The sequence below is a fragment of the Cynoglossus semilaevis genome, chromosome 6 (genome assembly GCF_000523025.1).
Source record: "Cynoglossus semilaevis isolate Cse_v1.0 chromosome 6, Cse_v1.0, whole genome shotgun sequence".
Taxonomy (NCBI): domain Eukaryota; kingdom Metazoa; phylum Chordata; class Actinopteri; order Pleuronectiformes; family Cynoglossidae; genus Cynoglossus; species Cynoglossus semilaevis.
This window is the reverse complement of record NC_024312.1, coordinates 10,486,827-10,496,909: the sequence shown is the minus strand read 5'-3', so window position 1 is coordinate 10,496,909 and position 10,083 is coordinate 10,486,827. Positions and strand designations below refer to the sequence as shown.

Sequence of the window (10,083 nt, the reverse complement as noted above, 5' to 3'; positions counted from 1 at the left end):
GACTCTACCATCATCAATGCAAGATCTTGGTGAAAAATTAATGCAACACTGGATGGAAATAAATCTTGTGACATTGCAGAAGCTTATCGAAACAATGCCACAGCGAATGCGTGCTGTAATCAAAGCTAAAGGCGGTCCAATGAAATATTAGAGTGTATGACCCTTTTTTTTGGTGGCGACTTTTTTTTTGGCCAGGCAGTTTATATATATATATAATGTGGATGACAGAAGTTCCCCATCCTGGGTTGTGGAGTAGTTTTCCTGACCTTTTTACGTTCATATTTCTATGGTTTATGTGTAACAAACTGGATATTGGGTAGAACACCCTAGATAAGACGTTTATATCAAGACAGGTCAGCGTTGAAAGTTGTTTTCAGCATAAAAATTACGACAATGCCACTTGAACGCAGCACCCTTCAGCGCTCTTGGGAGCCCGGAGTATGGAGTTAGAACAGTCTCATAAAGAATAAAATACACAAACAAGGATCCACAAATGCACGTTAGGCAATTCACAAATGGATTTTATGAAACTAACAAATATCTTCACATGCATTAAATTTGTGAAGTTTCAAAATACATATGTAAATATTCCAAATACATTTGTGAATTTTCGAAATACATTTGTGAATTTTCAAAGTACATTTGTGAATCCTTGTTTCTGTATTTATTCTTTTTGAGACTGTTCTAGCTCCATACCCGGAGCGCCTGAATAAAAAGCAACACACATCACTGTGATGATGAAAATATACATTATGATAGACTTATCAAACTGAAGTCATACATTCCTGATATCGACAGTGATCTGTAGCGATAATTATTTTGCACCTACGTGCACCTATGACTCATTCGACCAATTGATTAGTTTTTTAAAAAAAAATAATTTTCTGTATTATTGTAAACGTTTGCTCACAAAATGGTGAAGCGATGTGTCTACCTGCTGAACTGGTTTTACACAAGAAGGAGCCTGATTTTAAACAAGTAGTAGCATAGGCTGTTTGTCTTGGAAATAGGATAGGATAGTACTTAAATTATCCCCGAAAGGAATCTGTTCACCAGAAAGGAACAGAGAAGAGTTTATCCATGTCCCTGTGAACACTGAGATGCAACACACACCAGTGTTCCCTCTGATAATCAGTCAGTGCCATTAACTCATCCGTTTACCATAACGATGGATGTGAGGACAGATCCGTGTTGTCTCTTCTTGTCACGGTGCCGCTCACCGGCTCATGTTGTCCTCCTCAGAAAAAGTACTTGAAATGTAGTTAGGTAAAAGGTGTATTTACTTAAATAATAATAAATTCTACTAGTACCCATTTTAAAATATACTTGACAGTCCTCCGTTTTTTGTTTAGCATCAGGCATCACTTAATGACAGGCAAGAGCGAGAGCTCTTATCCAACGTTCTCTGGCAAATCCACATGTGCATGCATTTTCTTTTCCGTTGATCAAATCAATTTGGTGATAAGACAAAATGTTGGTAACAAAGGTTATGTTTGTCTTTAAGGGAAAGGAGTGGCTCTGTCTTAACTGCCAGGTTAAAAGAGCTTCTGGAGCAGGTGAACCTGGAGCCAAAACTGGAGCTGCTAAGGGAGCAGGTGGTCATACAGACTGCAAAGCTACTACTAGTCCAAAAACAACTCAACACAAGCAAAGCCAACTAACTTTTCCTCAGCAGAACACTGGAGAGACAAGCCAAACACCAAAAACACAAAGTTGTGCCACAGAATCAGGGGAACCTAAGAGTCAACCTACAGCCGTAAATCCCACTGAGTCAGTAAAAGGAAAAATGTTTGGTTTTGGCTCCTCCATCTTCAGTTCTGCATCAACCTTAATTTCCACAGCTGTCCATGATAATCAAAAAACTACACCCCCAGTCTCTCCAAAATTAACAACTGCAATGCCAGAGAGAAACATTTCCAAGAAATCAGACCAGGACATTGCAAAAGATGAAGTCCAAAAGACCAAGATTCTTTCTTTATCAACCTGTCCTCTCTGTAAAGCAGAACTCAATGTTGGATCAAAAGATCCACCCAACTACAGAGCCTGCACAGAATGCAAAAATGTTGTCTGCAACCACTGTGGATTTAATTCAATGCCAAATGCAAAAGAGGTAAGTCAGTAGAATGGTAACATTATACTTATTGTTATACTTATGATGCAAAAGAGGTAAGTCAGTAGAATGGAAACATTATACTTATGTTTTTTTTTGTTTGTCATGAAAGGTTGCAGTTTGTGTTAGCAATACCCTAATTGTATTTCAATTATGCTTTTATAAAAACAGGGGGAAGAGTGGTTATGTCTCAACTGTCAAATGCAAAGAGCACTGGGGGCCTCTGACCCTCCAGGAACCCCAGTGCTAAAGATGCAGGTCTCTCCAAATAGGGGGCAAACAACAGCCAGTGGTCTAAAGAAGGATATTTTACAGAATGACAAACCTACAAACAAGAACATCTCAACACCTATTACCCCAACTCTGGACCCTAAATATCAGAGACCATCTAACCAGAAGACTAAATCCAGTAATGAGGAAAAAAGAGACTCTCTAAAACAAGGTGGATCAGGCGGATTCTTTGGGTTTGGCAGTAGACCTCCATCGGCTGATACAAAACCTACTGAATCAATGGGAGGTGGGATGTTTGGCTTTGGGTCAACGATCTTGAGTTCTGCATCAACTTTAATGAGCTCAGCTGTGCCAGATGAACCTAAAACATCCCCGTTTCTGTCTACCAAGACAGCCGAATCAAAAGGAGCCAAATCACCACCAACTGAAAAACAAAATGAGAGAAATAAGCTGGAACAAGTTACAAAGCAATCACCGTCACTGCAAATGAAGACTGAAAAAGCTGCTTCAGCATCCCAAAAATGTTCCCCCACTGTTCCCAAACCACTACAATCAGCCTGTCCACTTTGTAAGGTGGAACTCAACGTTGGCTCTAAGGAACCTTCAAACTACAATAAGTGCACTGAATGCAAAAAGAACGTGTGTAACCAGTGCGGATTTAGTCCAGTGCCTAATGTTTCAGAGGTGAACATAGCTAAGATTTTTACTCACCATAGGTCAAGTGTCTTTTGATAAACATATGTGCTTGCCTAATACAGCGAAAGAAAATATTCTATATTCTAATTTGACTTTGTTTTAATTGCAGGTAAAAGAATGGTTATGCCTGAGTTGTCAGATGCAGAGGGCTCTAAGCGCATCTGAAATTGCAGGACCTCCAGTAAGAACTAACAACATTTCTCCATCTGTGGTGCATACAAAAAAGACTGGACAAAATCAAGGTGTTGCACCGGGATCACCCAAAAATACCCATGATACTGTAGCACCAGCAGCAGATAAAACTGAAAAGGTTCCAGTAAAAGAAACAAACGATTGCCCACCTACCGCTCGTAAAATTCCACATGATATAAAAGGAGCATCAAGTGGTCCAAACCAAGCTCAACAGACACCAGGACTAGATGCTTCTCAAACAAAAGAATCTGTGACTGGAAAGATGTTTGGATTTGGTTCTTCCTTTTTGAGCTCTGCGTCAACTTTAATATCATCTGCTGTTCAAGACGAATCGCATAATGTGCCACAAGACTCTTCTAAGATGTCCGCATCAGCACAAGGTTCCCCCAAGGTTAAAGCAGAAGGCAAAGCACCGGTTTCCCCCAAAATGTCACCGGGAAAACAAACAAAAATCAACCTAATCAAAGAGGAACTGGCTTCATCAAGTCTTATTAAAAGCCAGAGCACTTGCCCACTGTGTAAGGTGAAGCTTGACTTCACTTCAAATAACCCTCCTAACTACAACACTTGCACTGAGTGTAAGACAGTTGTATGTAATCAATGTGGATTTAACCCCATGCCAATGGGAGAGGTAAGTGTAGAAAATCTTTCTTGAGATTCCTTCTTTGTTCTAACTTCTAACTTCATCTTTGTGATGTGTAAGAGCCGGTAGCTGTTTATCTGTTTTTATCTCTGTAAGACAACTGAATCTGTGCAGTTTTAAGTCTGCTGTCCACATACCTGTAATCATATAACCAAGCATATTGTTTTGGCTGTGTTTCAGGTAAAAGAATGGCTGTGTCTCAACTGTCAGATGAAGAGAACTGTTGGTGTATCACAGCCCAAAGTGCCTCCCACCCATTTACAAGGCAAAGGTCATTTACCTTCTACAACTCAGTTGGTGAATTCTAGTAAGCAATCTGAACCCCAACAGAAGATGTCGGAGGCACCTTCAGCACAAAGGCAAAAGTCCATAGTTTCTGTGCTTTCAGATAAACCTACAGCTGCTACTACATCATTACAACAGAGAAGACAAGAACAACAGAAAGAAGGTTCTGGCAAACCATTAAGCCAACCTGAAAGTAAGCAAAGTAAAGCTACTCCAGAGACACAGCAAACAACATCAGGCTTCTTCAGCTTTGGAGGTTCTAAACCACAACTTGACTCGGCGAACCATGCTGAGCCAGCTAGTGGAAAAAAGTTTGGCTTTGGTCAATCAATTTTCAGTTCTGCCTCGAACCTTTTAACTTCAGCAGTTCAGGACCAACCCAAGGCAACCCCACCTGTTTCTCCCAAATTGTCCCCTGCAAAAGAGGTTAAACCTGCTGCTGGCCAAGGGAAAGAAGACCAAGGGAAGCGTCCGAATGTCAAAGCACTCTCCCAAGTTGCTGGCAAACCAGGCCAGTCAACGTGTCCGCTCTGTAAAGTTAAACTCAATGTCGGGTCTAGTGGTGAACCTAATTATAATACCTGCACTAAATGCGGAGACACTGTTTGTAAACAGTGTGGATTCAGCCCTGTGCCAACTGAAACAGAGGTGAGTATTTTTAGGTGTACTATGTAGAAATTGTTTTTTTTTTTTCCTTTCCAGCATTTAAGTATTTCACCTTCCACGTATATTTTGTTAGTTTTATGCATTGCTTTCCCATTACTTTATTGAAATATGATAGCACGCTACCTTTTCTTTATATTTCTTCCCATTACTTTATTGAAATATGATAGACGAAATATGATAGCACACTACCTTTTCTTTATATTTTAGGCAATGGAATGGTTGTGTCTAAACTGCCAGATGCAAAGAGCTCTCGGAGTAACACAGCCTCAAGAGGCCACTTCTGTCAAACCTCAGATATCGACAAAGCCTGAAAAGGTTGACATGATCAGTAACCCCAAACAAGCAACGAAGGACTTGTTACTTAAGTCACCTCAGAGAAAACCGCCTGCAGAATCAGCTTCAGCAGAGAGCGGTAACAAAACTGAGATTACGAATATAAAAAAATCACCAGAACATGCAAGAAAAATTCAACTGATGGAAAATAGTATCCAAAAAGAATCAGTGAATAAGCTGTCACAGCCAGTAAGTGGTATGATGTTCAGCCATGGCTCTTCTATTTTAAGTTCCGCATCTAACTTAATTACCTCAGCTGTTCAGGAACAGCCTAATAACGTACAACAAGAAACTCCAAAGTTGTCGGATTGGAAAAAAGTGGAAGATCCTCTTATAGAGGGGAAACAAGTTCAGGACGTTCTTCATCCCAACGGAACTTTTGCAAAATCTCATCCAAAGGCTCCTTCAGTGCCATCTACCTGTCCACTATGTAAGGTTGATCTTAAGACTACTTGTAATGACCAGCCTAACTACAACACCTGTACAGAGTGCAAGAATATTGTTTGCAACCAATGTGGATTTAACCCCATGACAAGTGAATCCCAGGTAAGAAAACTATTTTTTTATGTTCATACATTCATGATGGATGGATGGATGGGTAAATTGATGGCTGGATGGATGAATGTCTGCTCGAAATACAGGAAAAATTAAGCAATATTTTTAAACTGAGAAAAAAGCTAAAACTAATACATTAATGTAACCATAAAAAGGCAAAAAATACTCTAAAAAATAAATATAAAATGTTAAAAAGCTAAAACTAATACATTAATGTAGCCATAAAAAGGCAAAAAATATAAATATAAAATGTTAAAAAAAAATGGAATCTTTATATCTACTACTATACTGTTGTCTTACAGATACTTTAATGTTTTCATTCTGACAGATGGAGTGGCTGTGCCTGACTTGCCAGGTACAAAGAGCTGTTATGACAGCAGAAGCTGAAAATCCCCCTCCCATAAAATCCCAGACATCACCTAGTAAAGTGTCTACATCTGTGTCTGGCCTAAAAGACGCTTCTCATAAAAAGAAAAATACAGATCATCTGCAAAAAACAGAAATGCAAGAAAACCCACTGCAGGAAATTCCAGCGAAAGATACACCAAGAAAACAAGAACCTAAAACAAAATTACAAATGGACAGCACCCAGACATCGGTTGTCACCCCACTTAGTGCAGAACAGACCCAAGGTATTGACTCAGTTTCTACAAAAGAGAAGAACATGGTATCAACCGAAGCAGCAACAGCTGTGGTCTCAGGTCTTAATAAAGCGTTGCCTGCTAAAGCTACTTATGATGATAAAGATGATGAAATGTCTTTGGACAATATTAAGTCACCACCCTTTCTTGGACAAGAAGAGATTTCAGAAAAGAAAGAGGAAAAATCTAAATCAGACAAAGAAGAACCTGATTCCTTTCTTGAAACATCTGGGCAGCCAAATGTTCTGTCAATACTTACACCCAGTCCACAAGTTTGTCAAATATTAGGAAAGGAGGAAAAACTAAAACAGGAAAATAATCCTGATGATCCTTTTCCAAGGAAGACCAAAGTGCACACAGGTCCACCAAAGCCTGTGAAGCAAGAAACCGCCAAGGAACCCAATGAAATGGAACAATCCTGTCCACTCTGTAAGGCAGAACTGAACATTGGCTCCAAAGAGAGTCCTAACTACAAAACTTGCACAGAATGTATAACCAAAGTTTGTGTCAAATGTGGATTTAGTCCTTTGGCAAATATATCAGAGGTAGGTGAATATATATATATATATTAACATGCATATATTTTAACATACCTAAAATAAGTTTATTTGTTAGTTCATAAACAATGTAAATCAACGGTCCCCAACCTTATTTGTACCAAGGACTGGTCCGGCAGTATCAGCCATTACTGCGTAATACCGTGCCATCATTGAAGAATCATTACATTTTCTAAATAAAATGTCTTTTAGATTTGATTCTGATAGTATCGGAGAATGAATGACCTATTGTTTTAAAACATTGCCAGAACATCGTTTAATGAAAAACGTAAATGGATATGACTGGATTCTTTTTGAATTTAAGTAAATTAGTAAAACTGAAGTACATTTTTCTGCACTGTATCCCGATGCGGCCTGGTATCAAATGACATATGGACCGGCTCCGTTTCCCGGACCAGGGGTTGGGGACCCCTGATAATAATAACTTTTGAAGAAACGTTAACAAATGCAAACCATGTGACTTGTGTTTTGGGTGTATTCTCTAGGTGAAGGAATGGCTATGCTTGAAGTGCCAGATGCAGAGGGCACTTGGAGCTTCAGAGCCTCTAGGCCTTCCCATGATGAAAAATCACCTCCCAAGCAAAGGTCTTTGTGACTCAAAAGAAATCAAAGAAACCCTTGTTTCGAGTTCAGCTAAAGAAGCCATAGAAACAGCTGCATTGACAACTCAGGCAAAAGATTTAATCATTAAGAAAGAACCATCAGATAAAAGAACAGAAACAACTTCAGGTATTGGAAAGACTGAGGCACAAAAGCCCACAGAGAAATCAAAAGAAGAACCATCTGAATCTCAGAAGCTTCCTGAAAATATATTGACGGCTCTTGCTGAAACTATTTCTCCATCAGATCTAGAGACAACCAAGCTATCGTCGGAGCAACCCCCGAAACCTTTGTCTGCAACACCACCAACTCCAAAACAGGATTCAGGAGTGCTTCTTGACTTAGGAGGTCCTAAAACAAAGCAACCAACCCCAACACCAAGTGATTCAGTAACAGGGAAAATGTTTGGTTTTGGGTCATCTTTCTTGAACTCTGCATCCACTTTAATGAACCCAGCTGTTCAGGATGAGGCTAAAACTACACCATCAACCACCAAAACGACACCACCAGCTTCTCCCAAGCTAGTATTCTCTGGATACACTGAGCCACTTGGTGTTCAGACATCTGATAAACAAGCAGAGAAATCTGGTCAAGACAGGGCTCCTATAGCTGTGCAGGCCAAAGTTGGTGAAACACAACGCTTAAAGCTTACAGCAGAGATCCAAGGTGTTCCAAAAGAAGATACATCTGTCTGTCCACTGTGTAAGGGACAACTAAACAAAGGCTCCAAGAACCCTCCAAACTACAACACATGCACACAATGTAAAACAACAGCCTGCAACCAATGTGGATTTCAACCATTACCAGATGAGCCAGGGGTAAATAGTTTTAGTTTATTTTTAGTTCACTTTATTTCTAAAATGTTTTGAGGATAATTCACTTTAATTATGACAAATGCTGCCGTTTTTCTTGTTAACCTGTAAAAACATACATCTTCATTTGTTTTTGTTTTTTCCATTAAGGTAAAGGAATGGCTTTGCCTGAACTGCCAGATGCAAAGAGCCTTAGGAGCACTGGAGCCCACCGGATCAGCCAACGCTTTTACACCTCCTCTGTCAGCACATAATGTTACAGGAAAAATAACAGAGAGAGGGGAAACTACATCAATTGCATGCATCACCAAAGATATCACTCCAGAGGGTCCCCTCAAGAATGATTACCAGAAAGCTGCTAAATCTACACAAAATACACAGGCAGTTTTAGGTACTGAAAAAGGAAAAAATGGCGATTTGACTACCAAGACTGAACAAAAAGAGGGTCCTTCTAAACAGGAAGCAGTGCAACCCCAAAAGCCTTCAAAGTCAAAGACAGCCCCTGCCAAGTCGGTACCACCAGCCGCTTCCCCATCAATGCAGGAATCAGGAGGCTTCTTTGGCTTTAGTGGTCCTAAAACTCAGCCAGCAGCAGAAAAACCAACTGAGTCAGTAACAGGGAAAATGTTTGGTTTTGGATCTTCGTTCTTGAGTTCTGCAACCACTTTAATAACTTCAGCTGTCCAAGATGAACCTAAAACTACACCACCAACTCCTCGTAAACTGTCATCAGCATCAGCACGTACATCTCCTAAAATTACCCCACCAGCTTCTCCAAAAACTGGGGCCAAAATTACCCCACCAGCTTCTCCAAAAATTGGGGCCAAAAAGGATGTCAAGCTAACTGCTGTCGAGAAAAATAATGAGAAAAAGGGAGATCAACAAAAGCAAGCCAAAACTAAGCCAACTGGACAAGCTGAAGTGACTAATACTTTAGCAGAAACTGTAAAGACAGATGCCCAACATGTTCCAGAGAACACAGTCTGTCCACTGTGTAAGGGACAACTGAACAAAGGCTCCAAAGACCCTCCCAACTATAACACATGCACACAATGTAAAACAACAGCCTGCAACCAGTGTGGATTTAACTCGTGTTCAGATGAGGCAGAGGTAAAGCAATTGTACAAATATTTTATGGCTAATACTACCAAGTTATGCTAATAAGTTTTTCATTTTTTTCTAAGCTTTAAATTCTAAAAAACAACCTGTTTCTATTTTAAATATAAGTGTTAACAAAGAATTAACATTTATGTTGTGCTTTTGTGTTTTCTAATTATTTTTCTCAAAACTTGTAAATATAATGTCTTCTTTTGATCCTCTATCTACATAGGTAAAGGAATGGCTTTGTCTGAATTGCCAGATGCAAAAAGCCTCAGAAGCACCAGAGGCCACGAGATCAAGCAAGGCTATTCCATCACCTCTGTCAGAACGAGAGGTTACTCGAACAAAAACCCAAGGAGAGGAAACTGCAACTCAAGAAAGCCTGTTTAGGAAAGACAACCAGAAACCTATGGCTAAATCTGCACAAAATAGACAGGTAGATTCAGGTAGTGAACAAGGAAAGACCAAGGATTTAGCTCAACAGCAGCCACAGTCTGTTGAAAAACAAACTGAGGTGCAGTTACCCCAAACAACCCAATCTAAAGAAAAGGAGGCTCCTTCAAAACAAGAAGCAGCGAAACCCCAACAGCCTTCAAAGTCAGTGACAGCTCCTACCAAATCTGCACCAGTAACAGCTCCACCACCAAAACAGGAGTCAGGA

General features: G+C 39.9%; 1 protein-coding gene and 1 long non-coding RNA gene across 2 annotated transcripts in view; both read left to right on the top strand.

Moving 5' to 3' along the window:
- pclob (piccolo presynaptic cytomatrix protein b) overlaps positions 1–10,083 on the top strand; it is a 57,627-nt gene that overhangs the window by 8,632 nt on the left and 38,912 nt on the right. Inside the window, 9 exon segments of the mRNA XM_025056345.1 lie at positions 1,505–2,110; positions 2,282–3,025; positions 3,147–3,860; positions 4,053–4,805; positions 5,031–5,702; positions 6,040–6,897; positions 7,395–8,327; positions 8,472–9,431; positions 9,652–9,868. Of these exon segments, the coding sequence (XP_024912113.1) occupies positions 1,505–2,110; positions 2,282–3,025; positions 3,147–3,860; positions 4,053–4,805; positions 5,031–5,702; positions 6,040–6,897; positions 7,395–8,327; positions 8,472–9,431; positions 9,652–9,868 (6,457 nt within the window).
- Positions 9,117–9,960, top strand: LOC103380104 (uncharacterized). The gene is made up of 2 exons (XR_003049874.1): positions 9,117–9,431; positions 9,652–9,960. It is a non-coding gene; the product is annotated as an uncharacterized LOC103380104 (long non-coding RNA).